General features: G+C 50.5%; 1 protein-coding gene across 1 annotated transcript in view; it reads left to right on the forward strand.

The window, feature by feature from the left end:
- The window catches only part of DYSF (dysferlin), a 104907-nt gene that overhangs the window by 59948 nt on the left and 26128 nt on the right, over positions 1-18831 (forward strand). The window contains 7 exon segments of the mRNA XM_050896611.1: positions 721-783; positions 9432-9530; positions 10273-10401; positions 11638-11793; positions 13529-13620; positions 16053-16223; positions 16797-16939. Of these exon segments, the coding sequence (XP_050752568.1) occupies positions 721-783; positions 9432-9530; positions 10273-10401; positions 11638-11793; positions 13529-13620; positions 16053-16223; positions 16797-16939 (853 nt within the window).

Below are 18831 nucleotides of genomic sequence, written 5' to 3' on the forward strand. Positions count from 1 at the left end.
GGTCTGATGCAGGTCTGGTTCGATGGGGTCAAAAGCAGTGCGTTCGGGGACCAGCCCGAGCTGGCGAGCAGGGGCAGCACTGTCAGGCTTGGGCCGATGCTCAAAACCAGCTATTCTCTGGTGAGAACATCTCATTTCTCCCCCTTCTCCATCTCGAAGGCAACACACCTTGCAAGACAGAAGCAGAGCTGCTGCTTGCTGCCCAGGGCAGCGGTAGGTGGTGGCAGCCCTTGGTTTGCCGAGGACAAGCTGCGCTTGCGCTTGGCATTTTGTTTGTGCCAGACCTTGGTCCTGAGCTCTCCTAATCCCTTTCTGTTAAAGCCGCCCGGGGTCAGATCCCTCCCTGGCTCCTGCGATGAACTTGGCTCGCTGCATTTGCAAGCCCTCAGTGTCGGCAGGAGGAGATGCTGTCCTGCGCTGAGAAATATTAACAGCTTTTCTGTAACATGGGTTTTTGCTGCAGTTTCCCTTTAATACCCCGTTTATTCTCTGCAACCATTCAAACCCAGTCCCATTTGATGAACATCAATGAAAACCCAAACCCTGCTCTCGAGCCAAGGATGCCTTGACCGGGGAGACCTCAACCTTATAACCCAGGGGAGGGGGAAGGCGGCCGTGTTCGGGTTCATTCATTTTATTTCTCCTGAATTGTGCTTTTGCTGATGTATGTTAAACATTGTTTCTCTAACCCCATTGATAACCAATGATTTTAATTTGTAGCTTGCGGAGGGTATGACCAGCTCAGCATTAATTAACATACCAGCTTCTCGGGCCCAGCCTCATGTATGTATTGCTTAATTTCTAACTTACTTGCTTGATTAATGGGTTTTATGAATGATAAATGTGCATATATATATATATATTTAAAGATCTGCAAAAATTGAGGCATTTCTTTTTGTGAAAGATCCCCTCGCTGTCCTAGAAAAATGGAAATTTCATCTTGCTACAGGTGTGTGTGCATTTCAGCAATCGTTTTCCTTCATGCCAAAGAAAACGAGGTCGGTTTTGGGAGGAGGGATGAGGCAGATTCCTCCCTCTCGTCCTTGCGGAGCCGGCAGAATTACGTACATGCTCGAGGTCTGATGTCTTCCCGACAGCCTCTGGCTTCTCTGTGTATGCCAGCAGAGCCTGGTAGCTCAGTGGAGATGGTGTGTCCTGGGTGACTGCAGTGGCATGGTTGAGGACTTGATGGGACTTCTGTGCTCCTCCATGTTCTAGCTCAGGGACTGCGACAAGTCCTAGGCATCAAGTTGGCATAAGTTGAACTACGAAGGTGTTGGCCTTCCATGAGGAGGAGGGTTTCACCCCAAGGAAGGTTTCATCTCATCAGCAGGACTTTGCACAGTCCTGGTTCTTGCAGGTATACAGCCTGGTGCCCTCAAAGCGTGGGGATGAGGGAGATGCCAGGCAGCGCCCGAGCAGCGACAGTTCCCTCCTTGCAAAGTGTCTCCTGCTCCCTGTGTGCATTTTTCATAAGAAAATCAGATGTTGGGGTGTTCCTGGGTTTTGTAAGAAGGGCAATGAAGCTGCTCTGCTTTCCCAGGGCTGACACTCCAGAGGAGCAATTCTCCATGCCCCAAATTCATCCCTAGCAGGGTTGTGACCTCGGGGCTCTTCACCCCTCTTAGATCCCTCTTGATACCGGCCCATGAGTTACAGGGCACGGGCTGTTCCTGCCAAGAGCCGTGCACGTTCCTCCCGCGTGTTTCAGGCCAGAATTAGTTGCGTTGCTTTCCACTTCCTCGCTGCAATAAACAGTGACTCCTTCCCACCGGCCAAACCCAGAGCGGTGCCTGCGCGCTTCAGCCCTGGGGTGTAAAACACCAGTGAGTCAGCCCAGACCTTTGGAAGAAGGTCAGCTCGAAGGCGTTATTTATACTGTGTCTTTGGGAGGAGTAGTCTCCCTTCGAGGTCTGACCGTGCGGGATGGAAGGAAAGATGAAGTGGGCTTTTACTCGCTGAAAACAGAGTCAAAATCAAGCAAGCAGAGCACTTGAATAAGAGATGGGTTGCAGGTTCTCATGGCAGCTGTAGATTTTGCAGTGCAGAAGCCCCTGAGGGGCATCTCTGTAGGTTTGGCATAGGGTTGGAGGCATGTTTAGTGTCCAGCCTGTCTCTCCGTAATATATAGATATGTGCTTTGTTGGCCCTACGTGCATGTCTCCAGTACCCCTTTAATTCTCTGTACCCACAAAACATTGTTCACTGATGTGGCACAGAGAAGACAGATGGGCGGCTGTGCTGGGATCCAGAGTATGGAAACAAAAGCTCCATAAATAGCCTCCCCCCTCCCTCTGTTCATCAGCATCTTTAATTTACGTGAATATGTTTTTGTTTTAGTTCAAATAAAATTTTGCAAAAAAAAAAAAAAAGAAAAGAAAAAGAAAAAAGCTGCAAACCATTAATTTAAAATAAAAGCAACAGAATATTAGACATTAATAAACCCATTCTCCTGGCCTTCACCAGGACCCTACAAGAATGTGATTAAATATAATAAACCTCACATCATGGAGAGCTGCTGACGCCTCCCGGGGGAAACCATCCTGTTTTGGAAAGCAGGTCACCGAGACGGCCCGTGCACGTCTTCCTTCCCGTCTCCTTCTCCTTTATAGCTGGGGAGCTTCGCACGAAAGCAGGAGCTGTGGAATGAGGCATAGGGGCTGCAGCTGGTTAAATATTAGGAAAAAAGCTTTTACAGCCAAAAAAATCCAGCCCGGTGTGGAGTGTGTGAGGGAGCTCCTGAGCTTCGCCGGGTTCTGCCTCCAACCGTGGCGTTAATGACCTGGAGGAGGGGGAGCGCGGTGGGAGATTGTGGGCTTGCCCCCCGTGGAGAGCTGCAGATCAGTCTGCCCATCTCCTCGGTGGAGTCCACGAGAGATTTGGTTTTTTTTCTTTTTTCCCCTTCATCTCGAGCACGTGGGTTTTCCACCTCCCCAGCAGCATGGCCTCAGGGTGCTGAGAAAACCTTGAAAAACCCCAGACCCACAAACAAGCTCTGGAAAATGGGGCAGGCATTGCCAGGGGGACCCGGAGAGCCACCGAGGAGGGCGATGGGCATCACCTCTGCTCCCTGTGGCAGCAATCCCCTACACCTACCCAGGGGGAAAAGGCTGGGGAGAAGTGATAGCGTGGTGGGGACGTCAGGTCAGGGCTGCCGGAGCTGATGCTTCAGGCTCTGCCCGGAGCCTGCAGGAATCCAAGCACTTAATCTGCAATTGTTTATAACCTAGTTCATAAACCCTTTCTAATCTGGCCTCCCTTCACACTCCTCTGGTGCGGCTGTTGCCAAAGTCCTCCTAGACAAAGTCAGGAGTTGGCCCTTCGTCCTTCTCTTGTCCCTCCTGAGAATCTCTGGCATAAACAAAATGAGACGATTTTGCAACACTGGTGTCTCGTAGACCCACCTCTCTGCTTGGGATCTGTCCCCTTCCCGCTGCGCTGAAATCCTGGCTCATGCCTCTGGAGTTCAAGTGATTCAATCATGTTCAAAGGGTGAAAGAGAGACTCGTGACTTCTTAAAATGTCAAAATAAGCTCTTTCATGAGCCATTTCCCCCTCCCTGCTTGGGAGGAGCACTCTGTAATTATCCACAAAATCCCCTCTGTAATTATCCACAAGATCCCCTCTTTGCTGTCCTGCAAATCCGCTTTTCAAGCTGTCAAACCATCCTGAGAGCCCCACTTGGGCTTGGCCGGCGTCCCCTCGAAGCTCTCCGAGGATGGAGGTGCTATCGCCCTCCCTGTCTCTGCCATGATGCCCACCGGAGCCGACCTGAGAGCGTTCAGGATGAGATCCTGGTGACCCTAGGGGTGTTAATCTGGGGAAGCGCAGGGGACTGCAGGACAGAGGAGAGCCCATAGACTTCGTCAGCAGAAGGTGCAATACACCTCTTGCTAAGATCAAAGCCGAATCCCGAGCGGGGTCCCTGGGTGCCAGGGCAGTAGTAGTGATAAGCAAGAGTGTTATTGATTCATTGTTAAGGGCAAGAGGAAAATACAGAAATGCTTCTGAAGAATCACTTTAAAATGTCAGCAGATACAGCTGGGAATTACCAGAAAGCTGCTTGTGCAAGCAAAGGATAAGGAAGGTATATTTGGGGAGGATACGCTGCATTTTGCAAAGCACCTGTTTGCCACCAAGGGGCTTTGGGGGCCCTGATCCCCTTTGGCAGGGTGTCCTTGTCCATGTCTCCTCCACCCTGCTCAGGCTCAAGATCGAAGGGGGCAGACAGGCTCCTTCTCCTGAGAAGTACAAATGAGCTTTCGAGTCCTGATGAGTCAAAACGTGGGGTTAGCGTGAAAGCCCCGACGTGGGTGGCCGGTGGCGGGAGTGGAGGGGCCCAGGTTTGCAGGAGAGCTGAGAGCTGTCCCTTTGCAGAGGAACCCCCCGCACGATTAATGCCCACGCAGCTCCTGCGTTCTCAGCTGTGAAATGGTCTGGCAAGATCTCATCTCCGCCAGCCTTAGCTTGCTGGAGCAGCAGCAGGAGTCAGGCGGTTCACGAGCATCTCCCAGAGGAGAGGAGCTCACGAGGAGCCCTCAGACACCTCTGAGCTATGAAACTGCAGCGAGGAGCCTCCGTTCTCCCCTGAGAAGCACTACAAGGTGCTTTCTACGCAGTTATTCGTACCGTTATTTTGGCTTGCGATGCTTTGATTGTAAGAAATACAAATAACCCATCACATAACAAGTTAGCAAAGCTAACCCAAACCAAAAACAAAAAGTCAAAATCTGTAAACTATTTGGAATAATTGGTTATTTGCTGTGTTTGCTAGTTCCAAATCAGAGCACATATTTTACGGCTTATCCTATTACTGTTAGTTGGAAGAGCTCTTGGTGTTGGATATCTCCTGCTGAAAGCGGTCGCCAACCCACTCTGCAGCCCGGTGTTGCCCCCCCGGCGCGTTCCTGCCCTCTTTTTTTCTCCCGGTGTTTCATGCACGCTCAGGGGACGGCCCACGGCACTGCCACGGGTGATGGGTGAAAGCCCTCCCAGACCAATCTGCATGGCAAGCTGGCTTTCCACCAGCCGGGGTTGCAGGGGAAAGCGTCCCCAAATATAAGCCACGGGACAGAGGAAAAATGGAGGCAAGAAGGTGTGTGGGTGGCTGCCTTTGGGTGAGGGTGGCTAAATGTAGGCTGATTGGATGGAAACAGGATGGGAAAAAACCATTGAAAACAGTTTTGCCCGCTTCTGAGCAAAGTTAACAGTAGGGTGAAAAAAAAAAGGTGAAACAGCCATAAATGGATGATTTCTCTTTATGAACATCTGACAGTTCACACCTTGAGGGTTAATGGAAGGATAAGCCAAGTCCTCTTGCAGCCTCCCTGTGTGGATGCATGCGGTTCTCTCCTCCTCCCTCCAGCCTTGCTTTCTGCACGGTGCTGCTCAGAGCTGCTGCAGGTCCCTGGGGCAGGTTGAAGGAACCAGGTGAAAGGACCAGGTTAACCCAAGGATAACCCAAAGACAAGTCCCTCTTGGGGAAGAGGTTGGAGTTCAAGGACACGGGGAGGTTGTTAGCATGAAAAAGGCTTCCTCCAGCTCCCAAGGTCTGGCGGGTGCAAGGTCCCAAGCCAGTTGGTGACACCTCCACCCCAGCGTCTTGGGCAGGGCATGGCCTCCTAGCAGGAAAATCTGATTTTTCCTGCTTCCCAGGCACTTCTGCCACTGCTCCTGGTCTGCACTTGTAGGTGCTGGAGCCCCTTGGGCAGCAGAGGCTGACGTGCCTTGCCGGCGTGGGGATAGCTGGCACCTTGCTTGGGTGGCGGGTGGCTGGTGGGCTTTGTTGCAGCCGTTCCGTTGCAGAACCACCCCGGGGATGCCTCCTGCAGCAGCGAGCCGCTCGGTTTCCTGCCTGGGCGTGCCGACCTCTGGAGCAACGCTAGACAGAGCAGCGGAGGGATTTAGGATGTGGTCGGAAAACCCCAAGGAGCGCAGCTGCGGTGTTTAAAGGCATTTTTGTGTTCCCCAGCTGTTTGCCATGGCCTCTCCGCTGGAGTTTTCTGTGCCCGCGGGAGGACAGGGCTGGGCTGGGTTAGTTTAGTCGGGTAACGAGCTGAGCTGACCAGGCTGCCTTTGCGCTGGAGCAGATGAGGATGCTAATAGCACCCGCTCCAAGGCTGAGATGCAGGGTGTCGTCTCCTGCAAAAGCGTGGTAACAAACAGCTGGGGAGCTGCATCTATAATGTCCAAGCTGTTTCTCGAGGGATCTTCTCATCCCAGCTGCAGAGCTTTCCCATAGCAGGAAATCTGCCTCCCAGATGTGAGGTGTGAGTACATTTGAGACTGAGGCAGTGGCTTAGCTTCTTTAGAGGCAGTATTTATTATTGCTATAATTATCTATATTCCCACAGGGAAGAGTGTGTAATCACTAGGAGAGCAAGCATAAGTATTAAGACTTCAGTTGTCTCATGCCTGCTCTGCTCTCTTGGCTTTGCTGTCTGGACATTAACCTCTCTGTGCCTCAGTTTCCCCCACCTGTAAGGTGATGATGATAAGGACCAAGTTACACCAGAAGCCAGTATATCTGTTGCACGGCAGCTTCTCAGGTTCCCACACCTCCTTTTGCTCCAGACCGAAATGGCCAATTCAACCTATTTTGTGAAAATTGGATTGTGCTGGACAAGCCCAGACTCCTGCCATCCCCATCTGGGAACGCATCCGATGGGATGGGCTTGCAGTTGCAGGAAACCCCGGGCAGTGGGGAGAAAATCGCTCTGGCTCAACCTCCCTGACAAAAATGAGGTTAAAACCAGTGCGTTCCACCCCCTGGGTGAAACAAAATGAGCTTGAAAACATCCCGAGAGCTGCCGGGATCACACAGGTCTGCATTTTTGGGTCGAGGGGAGGGAAGAATTTCAATACCCTCAACGGCAAGGTGCATAGCCCTGGGTAAAAGTCCTGCGTGGAGATCGGGCACAGCCTAAACCTCCTTCCCTGTTAGCTGAAGGCGGTGAGGAAACGGCAGCTGCTAGCTCTGCTGAACTGAAGGCCCCATCCAGAATGCCCTTAAGGCTGCGTCTGAAGAGCCTCGTTGGCTTCAGAGGGATTTGCACACGCGATTGAAGTGAAGCATGCGTCTGAGTGCTTTTGCTGTGTCCAAGCCATAATCCCAGACGTGTTTCAAGTGGGAAGTCGCAGCCTGCTGGTGAAATTCTGGTTTTAAAGGCATTTTTTTAAAAAAAAATCTGAATTTCTTTATTTTTGGAAACGCCATGCTTTTGGCCGTAAGACATTCCTCTCTTCTGGGATGCCCCCCTGGAAGGGGCTGTCCTGCTGCCCCTTTCCTGGATGCTCACAGAACTGCTGGAAAACTGATGAAATGGTCCCATTCAGGCTCTTGCCTGGTGAAATGGTCCTGGACCCTCTTCTGCTGCTCCTGTGTTAAATGTTGACCTTCCTATTTTAGCAGAAAATGCCAAAGCTGGGCACCCTGGAGCATGAAAGGTCGTGACTTTATGGCAGTACGGAATGGGAAAGTGTTTGCAATCCTGACTCCAGTCTCAGGGCATTTGGGATGCAGGTGCCAGCCCACATTACGGTGGTCCCTGCTCTACGGGAGCGGTGGTCGTGAGGGAAGAGGGAGCGAACGGGGATGGGGAGACAGCAAATCTTCTGATAACCACGACAGCAGCTCACTGCATCTGAGTGAGCTTCTCCCTAAGCCAAAATTTTAGCCGTCATAGTCACTTGATGTGAAATTTATCCACAAGCCATGCTCACCCGGGGGTGTGTGCCCCATTGTAGTCCCGTGGGGTCCATGCAAAAGTTGGAGAGGGCATGCAAGGTGCTTGAGGTCCCTCAGCCGTCTGCGCCAGGGCTCGGGGCACAGACCCCGACTCTGAGGACCCTCCTGTACCATGTCCAAGATAAAACACTGGAGCTGATTTTGGCTATGGCCTGGTTGCTAAATGAAATCCCTGAATTCAGTCGCTTGCGCAGTGGAGCCATCGCTTTCCCTGGCTTTCCCATTTGCAGGCAAATGGATTAATGTCCTTCGCTATTAACATTCCAGCTGCTCCCCTTGCCTCCTTTTTTTTTTTTTCCTTCCCCCCTTTTTTTTTGTAACATCAGTAGAAATCAGCAAAAATATCTAACCAAATTCTTTGTCTTGGGGCTGCAGAAGATACCATGGGTAAGTCGTCAGATTAGTTTAAGTGCTTTCTTTGTAACTCAGTACCTGTGGAATGTCGTAATAAAGCCATGATGGTCAGAGTGTAGCTTTTTAAACAATAAAACAGGGGAAGCGATGAAAGGCAATTTTTTTTTTTTCCTTCAAAAAAAGGGAGGCAGCAGAGGCCTCAGAGTTAATTTATGTAATATTTCTATTAAAAACAATGTCTATTCAAGACAGCAATTTAAAGCCTGCACCGTTGGCTTAAAATATAAATCCAATAAACCTCTATTATGATTCCTCCATTAGGTCAGTGTGATGGAATTTTGTGGACTTCTAAAATAAGACATCATTATTTTTCAGGAATGTTTCATGAATCACAGTCAAAGCCCCTTCATCTTTGCTTGTATAAATTTCAAAAATGGTGCTCTTATAAAATATATACATTTGCTGAAGCCGGCAGCCGGCTTTCTTCTTGGAACAGCATCCTCGGAGCTGAAATGCAGTTTGCATGGCAGATGAGGCAAATGCTCCTTAATGGCACCGTGGCTGTGGGCTGTGATGTTGTGAGGCTGAGGCTGTATGAGATTTGCCCGTTTCTTTGCATAATATCAACAAGAAGAGAGTTACGTTCTTCCTGAGAGAGGTGCAGCACCTGAGGACCATTCTTTTTTAGTGGAAGTATATGCATTTTATGCATTTATTCATTTGCCCGCATGCTTTGTTTGGATGGGGAGGTTGGATGGTGCCGGGACACAAACCAGAAAGGCATTCCCCGTCCCAGAAAACCCCAAAACTTCCAGGCAAAGCCTAAAGCAGGGGCTGAGTTTAAGAGCAGCCTGCTCATCCTCCCTGAATTTCAGGCTGTCAGGACCATGTTAGCACGAGAGTTAACTTGTCTCATCCCCTGTGTGGTCCTGCGCTGAGGTCCTGGGAAGACCACCACCCAAATGGCCAAAATCTGCCCCTGGCCTAAAAATGCTGCAAGTTTCTGCTTGTGAGCTCTACCTCATCCTCCCACGGAGAATCATCCTCTCTGCTGACTGATCCAGGCCCATGGTGTTGCTGTGGCTGCATCAGCTGGATTTGGGCTGGAAGCATCCGAAAAGCACCTCGAAAGCAGGGAGTGAGGAGCCGCAGGTTGGGTTCATGGTAGCTTCATCGCCTCTGCAGGACAGAGACCCCCCAAACCCAGGCTGTGCCGTGGGGTCGGTGCACCGGGCAGAAGTTCACCTCTCGCGATTATGGGAGATGCTGCTGTTGTTGATCGGCGGGGTTTGCTCGTGGAGATGTATAACTTTGGTATCCCTTGCCGCAGGAGGAAGAATTCATTGACTGGTGGAGCAAATTCTATGCTTCCACAGGAGAGAGGGAAAAATGCGGCAGCTATTTAGAGAGGGGCTTTGACACCCTGAAGGTAAGTGGCCTCAGCTGGTTCTGGCTCATTGGACCTGCACTCTCCATGATGTTTTTCCACAAGCTTTGATTTTTTTGAGTGTTTAGGCTTTTTTTTCTTCTGGGACAAAAAAAATAAAAATAAAAATAAAAAAAAAAAATTAGATCATTTTGCCCTGAGAGCAGGTACTTTCGTTGTAAAAAACCCCTATTTTGAAAACTCAGTTTTCTTTATAAAATCTGGTAACTTTCCACTTTGCAGCCTTCAAGAAATTGTCACTTTTCTAAGTGGCAGAGGAGGTGGGGAACTGCCACCCTGAAAAGTGTTTGGGAACAACAAGGAATGCCAGAGATTGCTTAGGGAAGAGGGAGATTTAGGTACCCTGTTACAAGAATTGCTAAAATTAACACAGGACCCCAAATGGGACTAAAATGGGGAAGACCTTGCCTGGTCTTAAGGAGAACGTTCCCAGCAGGAAGGTCTCTTTGACTGATGAAAAACCCTCTGTGACACCTTGGCTTAGTCTGGGTCTTCCGTGATGTGCTGTTATTTATTGTAGGGTTGCTCAAGGTCTGTTCTTCATCACTGTCCTGGGGGGGCAACAAGGGTGACAGGTCCAGGACTCTGTCCCAGTGCGTGGTATTTCCCCCAGACCGAGGAGCTTGGGTCAAGTCTTGTCCCAGATCGGTGGGGACACACTCCTGTTCCCCCCCCCTGCCCAGGGAGCAGTCCCTGCCCTCGCCCCCCGTCTCTCCCTCCCCAGGTCTACGAGACGGAGCTGGAGAACGTGGAGGACTTCGAGCATCTCTCCGACTTCTGCCACACCTTCAAGCTGTATCGTGGCCGCTCGCAGGACTGGAATGATGACCCCTCGGTCGTGGGGGAGTTCAAGGTGTGATGGTCTCTCTTTCTACCTGTACCTGGGAACACAAGCTGCTGGGTGGAAGGTCTTGCTGCTGAGTGGGATGATGCCAATTGACTAATTTTCGGTAGGACTTCAGTGAGAAATGGACCGTAAAAGTAGACCACTGGGCCCAGTCTGAACAACCTGCCTGTGCAGGTCTGGCTGCTGTATTCCCAGCAGCGAGTGCCTTGCATGCTTCAAACCCAGTCTAGGCTGTGTCGTCATCCTGGAGCAAAAACCCATCTGAAACCGATGCTGGATGTAAGCGATGGAGCATCTTCTTCCTCCCGGGTGGTGGTGGGAGCATGTCTGGGCACTGATGGTCTCTCCATGCTGGTGCTCAGAGCTCTCCCTTTGGAGGTGTCTGTCCAGTGCAGAGGAGCGATGCATCCTTTGCTCTTTTTAACCTTTAGCCTATTTGCAAGAGAAGAGGGATTAAAATTTTCTAGCTTTTTTTCTTTTTTTTTAATTCCTGCTCTTACCCAGCACTCTCCTCCCCCAAACAATACCCAGAGACTGATTCCTGCCACTTCACTGGGAGGAAATCAGCTCTGGTGGATAAAACACTTGTAAATGTTTGCATTTTCTCTCTCCTCCTCCCGTCCCTCTCTCAGGGACCAGCTGCCTGGCTCAGGAACCCTTAAAACTGTCCTTGGAGCAAAAGTCTCAGCCTAAACCTTTGCGGGGGGCTAGTTCGCGTTGGCAGCAAGGCTCCTTCACACCTCTTTAATAGCTTGTAGGCTCAAACAACAGTGAAGTAGAAGAGGTAAAGGACAAACAGGCTAGAGGGGCTCTGTGCAGAGGTATAACAGAGTTTGCATCGATGTTCAAGCAACGGATGAATGATCCAGGCAGCTCGCCACCCTGCTTCTGGCTCCCTTGACCGTGAAGAGCCTGGCAGGACATGGTCTGGTCTAGTAGACAAAAGAGGGTCAGGATCTGGGCTCTGTCCCCAGCATTGTAGTAGTTGTAGATGCCCCATCCCTGGAAACATTCAAGGTCAGGTTGGACAGGGCTCTGAGCAACCCGATCTAGTTGAAGATGTCCCTGCTCACGGCAGGGGGGTTGGACTAGGTGACCTTTAAAGGTCCCTTCCAACCCAAACCATTCTATCATTCTGTAATTCTGTGCAACCAAGCAGACTGTTGTTGCAAGCCTGCTCACGTGAGACCCATCTGCGCGCGTGGGTGTGCAAGCGCAGCTGAACACATCTGTCCTTCACAGGGTTCGTTCAAAATTTACCCTCTCCCAGATGACCCGCGAGTCCCAGTGCCACCTCGGCAATTCCACCAGCTGCCGGCCAGAGGACCCCAGGAGTGTCTTGTCAGGGTCTACATCATCCGGGCCTTCGACCTCCAGCCCAAGGACGCCAATGGAAAGGTATCCTGCTGGGGAAAGCTCTGGTGGACCTCAATGTTGGCTCACGGGGTGGGCTCTTTCAACAGGTCAGCCCTAATTGATCAGAATTTGCATATACGGCTTAAAAATTAGAAACAATGGTGACAGCAAAAGGGAGAAAATCTACCCCTTCTTTCTGCCTCCATTGCAACATCTGGGAATCCCAGGAGCCAACTCTTCCTCCATCCTGAGGGATTTTTCAGTAGGGCTACTTGAAACAGCTGAATGAGGTTTCATTTTTTTTTTTTTTTGGTACTTTGGTGCCAAAGGAAACAAAATTATGTCTTTCACATGACTGCTTTTTGCAAAGCTTTGCCAGTCTGGAAGAAAAATTCAGTGCAAAAAGAAAATTGTGTTGGTTCAAAAAGAAAATGGTCATTTTGTTTCACTTTGCAAAAGAACTCAGGGAAAAATCCTTCTTAACTCTCTTTGTTCCATTGGAAAATAGGGAAAAAGTTTAAAAAAAGTACGGGAAATATTTTGACATGAACAAAACAAAACTGCTTTTTAATCTGCCCAGTTTTTGAAAATGGACTTGGAATGAAGGTTTTCAATTTCTTAGAAATCTCCCATAGGAGACTCCTGTAGAAAAAAAAGATGGAGAAGAAAAAATGCTTTTTTTACATTGAAAACCCAAACCAATCCAAGTTTGACCCACGGTCTTTCCTTCTATGCTGTGATGTCTCCTGAAGCTCGTCCCAGTCAAGGGGAGACAAAAGGAGAGTCCTGGATGCCCAGTCCCTGCTCACACTGCAGACCTTCCCCGAGCACTGCTTTTCCATCCTCCACTTCTTGAAAAAATCTACAGGTCAAGGAAAAGTGATGAGGAACTTGGCCTGGGTGTTTTTTCCAGAGTGCGTAAATAGCCGATATTTTTCCTAGGTTTTTTGTTTTTGTTTTTGTTTTTGTTTTTTTTTATGTAAGCTAAGATGGTGAGATCTCTGGTACTGGACTCAAGCTGGGTGAAATCTTTTAGGTGAACTTGTTTTTTTCCTTTTTTTCTTTTTTTCTTCTTCCCCTGGCAAAAATGCTGACTCGAGTCAATTTAACCACTTTTCAAATTTATGCTGATTTCCTGGAATAGTTTCAGTTGTGAGAGAGAAGCTTAAAAACTTGCTAAAAATGTAAAAATATCTGATACAATTTTTAGATGCACAATGAGGCTTTATGTTAAAGTATGCTTCCATTTTATTTTTTTTTTAAAGTTGTTGCAGCATCGTGGAAAGAAAAGGTTTTGAGCCATATTTTTGAAACAAAATGTTTTTCCTTTGGCATTTTAGTCCCCTGTGTTTGTAAATCTATTTTTGAGTAGACCACAAACTTAAAAAATGATGACCTCGATGGAACCCCAAAATAGGTGACTCAGATGAGAATGGGAACATCCTGAGGACTTCAGAGCAAGCCCAGTCCATCGAAGAAGCCATAAGTAGTTTTTTTCATGCTTTTTTATTGCTTTTCCATCCCATTGGACTCTTGTCCCACACTGCTAACTGGTCCTTCGGTCATCCTTAAAAAGGAGTTGCAGTGCAGGTAGCTCTTGCCGATGATCACAGATTTGTAGGTAATGGTCAGACTGTCCTATCCTTGAAAACAGGCATTAGTCAAGGGTGGTGGAAGATCCTGCTTGCTGGGGCAGGGAGAGGCAGAGTTATTCCTTTGCCATCAATATAGCTGTGCAATGACTCTTTCTTGCATTTATTTTCATGCCCATCTTTAGTGCGATCCCTACGTGAAGATTTCAGTGGGAAAGAAATCCATTAATGACCAAGAAAATTACCTCCCCTGTACGCTGGAGCCTGTCTTTGGAAAGTAAGTTTTGGTTCAATCTGGAGTCCATGGGAATTTTTAAAGTCGTATTGAGGGAACAGGGCTGGGCCAGCCAGAGCTTCCGATTCCAACCTACATTCAAGGTCAAGTTGGATGGGGCTCTGAGCAACCTAATCTAGTTGAAGATCATAGAATCATAGAATGGTTTGGGTTGGAAGGGACCTTAAAGATCATCCAGTCCAACCCCCCTGCCATGGGCAGGGACACCTTCCACTAGAGCAGGTTGCTTAAAGCCCCATCCAACCTGGCCTCCTCAGGTTGTCCTGCTCATGGCAGGAGGTTGGACTAGACGACCTTTAAAGGTCGCTTCCAACCCAAACTGTTCTATGATTCCCTTGGCGTGCTCTCAGCGCGTGTCCAAACTTGCTGAAGTGAGTCTGGCCTTGGCTCGACCACCGTCCTACCCACCATGGCTCATGTTCACCTTCTCCCTGGGTCTTTTGAGCTGTGGATCATGGGCTGGGTCTGCTCTGTCACCAATGGAGACATCAGGAGGATTTTTTAGACCTGAGATTCCCCTGTGGAGGCATCTGCCTCATCCCACTGATGGTAGAGAGAGTCTGGGGAAACTCTGCTCCTCATTTAGGCACTTTGGTTAAATGTCTGAAGAAAAGACATGATGAATGGGGACCTGTTTGATTAGGCTGTGGTATGGGACAACTCAAAATCAGAGGCTCTGAAGAAGAATTATCTATAAACGTGATATGGACTGATTGAGTTGTTTGCCTTGCAGTAAGGCCACAAACTTGTGATAAAAGGCAAAAGATCATGTTGTTTTCAGAAAAGGGTATTCGTCAGAGCTGGAAAGCACCATAGGGACCAGGCAAAGCAGAGGGAGGCAGAGGAAAACCTGGTGCTCAGCCTCCACGTGTCGATAGGACTTTGGTCTCCCACAAAAGCTGGGATTAGACGTAGGGGGTTATGCTTCAGCACAAAGAGGGGTCAAGCCCTACTCCACGTGACATCCAGCTGGTTTTCTTAGGCGGCTCTCGCCAGCTCAGGCTGTCAATGCCATGACACCTTCCCAACAAAGCAAGATGGAGAGGGAGATACACCATCTGCAAGGATGGAGGAACAGGGAGAGGGATGGCAAGGGTGACACTGGTGAGACCTCGGAGGGCAGTGTGCATTAGACAAGCCCGTTACTCCTCTTCTGCCAAACGGAGACGGCAGCTCTGCCTTTCCTACAGTGAATGCAAAGTGGTTGCTCCCCATCTAGCACGAGGGAGCCCTGGTCTCCGGTGGGCCAGGACCTACTGCCCTGTCACAGAGCCCACAGCCAGACCCTGGTGAGCTCTGCTAGGCTGAGCAAGTCCTCCTTTGCCAAGCCTGGCTCCCGGCCAGCGGCCGTCTAGACAGCGTGCTGCACCTCCCACCCGGTCTTTAAAGCAAGATGTAAAACTGAGGTCCTGGCTGCTGGCAGCTATTAAACCTCCCGTTTCACGAGCTTTTCCCTGGGCGGCTGGCTGCCGTCCAGCTTTAGCTAATTACTTTCTGCTGACCCCAGTTCCTCCTGCACTCTTAATTGGTGGCATAATCACTCACTTCCCCTCCTTAAAAGCTGCTGCAGGGTGGGTGCTGGCGGTGGGAATGGGCATCGTGTTTCTCCCCAGCGTTGCCTGCCTTTCAGCAGCAGGTGGAGGGGTTCCTGGTAGTGCTGGGTCAGACCTGGACCCTCCTGCTCACCTAATCGTACCACCTTCCACATCGCCAACATCCACGAGCACCGGCTCGGTCTGGATCGGGGTGTTGTGTTTTGGCAGGGTCTTGGTGCTTTGTCTCTTGCCGTCCTTTATTTGAGGCAGGAGAGGAAGGTTTTTATACTTAAAGCTCTTGCTTCATTTTATGTCAGTACGTGGAGTGTGGTGTGATGATGGCAGAGCAGACCGCAGAGAAGAAAGGCGCTTGGGACTGGGAGGAGAGGACAAGGAAGCTTTGAGGGTCAGTCTCTGACCACAAGCTTGGCCCAGGCAGGCTCGACTCCTGTTTTGGACATTTGCTCTTCAGGCTCAAAGAGCAGATGGTTTTCCAAAGCTGTCATTTCTCCCCCTTTCAAATTCCATGGCAACGGTGATTCCTGACTCTCACCTGCTGCTCTTTTTCCCTGGATATTGCAGTGACCACCATCGTGTCCAATTAGCAGACGGAGAAACTAAGCAGGGGCAAAGTCTGCTCAAGGATAATTCAACCAGGCAAAAATAAACCCAAGGCATGCTTGCTTAGTTGCATATCCACAAGCTAAGCCAGTACACCACAGCACCGATAGTGCTGGACCAACATGACAAAGATGTGCAGTGGTCGTACTGTCCTTCCCAGCACTGATGGCCTGGGCTGGTGTGTGGGTCCCTTTCCTGCGGGGCCCTCAGCAGCATGAACCTCCATCTCATGGGTATTTCTTGGCTCCCGCTGTGCAGGATGTTCGAGCTGAGCTGCACTTTGCCCCTGGAGAAGGACTTGAAGATCACGCTCTACGACTACGACCTCCTGTCAAAGGATGAGAAGATTGGGGAGACCGTCATAGACCTGGAGAACCGGTTCCTGTCAAAATACGGGGCGCGCTGTGGCCTCCCCCAAACCTACTGCATGTAGGTACCTCTGCGGGCTCAGTCAGTGGGTCTCTGTAGCTGCCAGGGCTGTGCGGTGCCGAGCTGGCCGTGGGGACCAGGGCGATGTCCAGCCCAGGGGTCTGCTGTCCCACGGCTGTCCCAGGGGGACCTGACCGGTGCTGTACTTCACCGAGAGATATGTCTTGAGACAGATTCACACCAGAAAAGCCCCACATTTGAGGAACTTCCCTGAGCATGAAGTTCTCTCCTCCAGACGCATGAAATGCTTCAAATAACATAAATGTCCTTGGGGAGATCCTGTTACATCCCTGATGCTTCTTGGGCACACCGCGGTGAGGACATCCCCCCATGCACAGGGCCAGCTGAACGGTGACGTGGTGGGTCTGGGGGGACTATCAGAGCACCCCAGCACTGCAAGCTGGGGCTGAGTGGGCTGTGGGACATGCAGCCCTGTTCACCAGTGAACACAGAGCAAGCTGCACCTTCCTCAGACCAGCCCTCTTTGGTGTAATGCAGCTGCTGCCCCTTGTTGAGGCTGGAAGATGTTTTATCGCGTGTCGAGCTGCTGTTTTCCCTCCTGTTTGGTTTCAGCTCTGGACCCAACCAGTGGCGAGACCAACTCCGCCCTTCCCAGCTGCTTCACCTCTTCTCCCTGCAGCGCAACTACAAGGCTCCCACCTACAAGTCCGACAGGGTCATCTTCAGGGAGCAAGAGTACATCCTCTCTGAACTGGGTAAGGTAATGGGGCTGCTTCGGGGTAGCAGATAGCTTTCCTTTATCCAGAGCAAGGGATGGAGTTGGAGGTCATGAACATATCGTGGTGGTGGGGGGTTATCACGGAGGCCAGGACTGGGTGATGGGGACACATCCCCATCCTCCTCACCTTGCTGTCCAGGTTGGCTCTGCCCCTTTCCCAAGCTTGGCTCTGCCCCAAAGGCCGCAGGTTGCAGCTGGATCTGCACCAAACCCCGGGCTTGAACCCAGACCTTGCGATCCAGCCACGTTAACTTTCGCCTTGAGTGACTGCCCTTTGCTGCTTGCAGCAAACCGAAGTACACGCAGGCCGGGAGCAGCAAAGTCCATTGCAGCCAGAGAGGCTCCAGCCTCGCAGATCTTCCAGCTGCTGCTTGGGCTGGAGGAGCACTTGTGCCGTTTGCATCTCTGCGTTTCGGGGCTGGAGTCACTAGAGGGAGACAATATCATACGCACAGTGCCCAGCGTATCGCACCGCGGCTCACGCCTCGGGGGCTGAGGGGTGCTCCAGCTGGAAGTGCAAAATCAGCCCGTGCCAGCAAGGAGAAAATATCACCCAGTGTTGGGGAGGCATTTTCTTGTTTGCACAAAAAACCACCAACACTGATACCTGCAATATCCTGGGCATCAACTCATGCCCGTCTGACTGGCATCCTCAGGGGCAGAAGTTTGCCTTTTAGTGAAAACTCTGCTTTAAAGCATGGAAGGAGTGTTTTGGCCCGGGGAGGAGGTGAAACCCCACTGTGCGGCCCAGGAGCTGCAGTCTGACTTTATTAAGGCCACTACAGTATTGCAGAGCCGTCAAGGAGGACTTGGCCTGCAGAGGCACGAGGCAAGGCACAGCCCAGGGCTGATGCCTCTCCCTGCTCTTGGGAATCAAGGCACAAATTCATGGTTCTCCCCTTAGAAGGAGGAGGAGTGGGGAAGCAACAGCTCCTTTGCAGCCTCTCGTTATGTGAAAGGTTTTCAGCAAGGGCTGGAAAGGTGTTAAACCGAGCGGGGTCTTCCCCCCTCGCCCAGCCCCTGCCTTTCACCTTCCTCTGCTTTAATGGCAATCAGTTCAAAAAACAGAACAAAGTCTGATGCTTGACCTCAAGATCTGGAAACCAGCTGTGTTCGTAGAGCAATGTCAGATCTGAACCTGGCGGTATAAAGTGAAGCTATTAAACACGAGAGCATGGGTTTTACAAGCACTGCACCCGGACCATTATTCCATAACCCCCACATTTGTTGTTTTCTGAGAGGGGCTTTTTCTTTTTCCTGTGCATGCACACACACACACACACGCACGCACGCCAGGTTTCCACTGCTTGGGAAATAGCCCATATGTCTGAAGTTAACCACTTCAAGATATTGCCAAGAAAGGAGCTGGGATATATCACCTGAAAGTTGCAGAGCTGTAATAATGTTTATGGAGCGCATTTCATTTCAAAGGTCCTCGAAGGTGCACGGCCTTGAAATGCTGTGGCTGAAAGGCAGCCTTCTTGGGGGTGATGTCCTCCACCAGCCCCAGCATGGCATGTGGGATGGGGAGGCAGGAGCAGGCTCAGCCAAGGCCAAGTTGGCCATCCTCCGTACCTGGATGGACGTAACAGGGATCCCGAATGCTGGGGCAGAGAAGGCAAAAATGTCCATGTCTTGCCTGACCTATTTGTGGAGGGATTAGGGTCTGGTGTGGAGCGGGTGAGGAGGTGGAGATGGTTTCAGGTCCGCTCACGGATGGCTTGGCATTCGCTGTGGCTGTCGTGCGCTGGCCCGTTTTGATGAAAGACCACAAATACCCCAGTGGGAGCAGTGAGGACCAGAGCAGGGAGTAGGACCAGCCATCGAGCTGTGCTGGTGGTGTCTGCATGGCCCTCCTTTTCCTCTCAT

Source organism: Gymnogyps californianus, chromosome 4 (assembly GCF_018139145.2).
Source record: "Gymnogyps californianus isolate 813 chromosome 4, ASM1813914v2, whole genome shotgun sequence".
Taxonomy (NCBI): domain Eukaryota; kingdom Metazoa; phylum Chordata; class Aves; order Accipitriformes; family Cathartidae; genus Gymnogyps; species Gymnogyps californianus.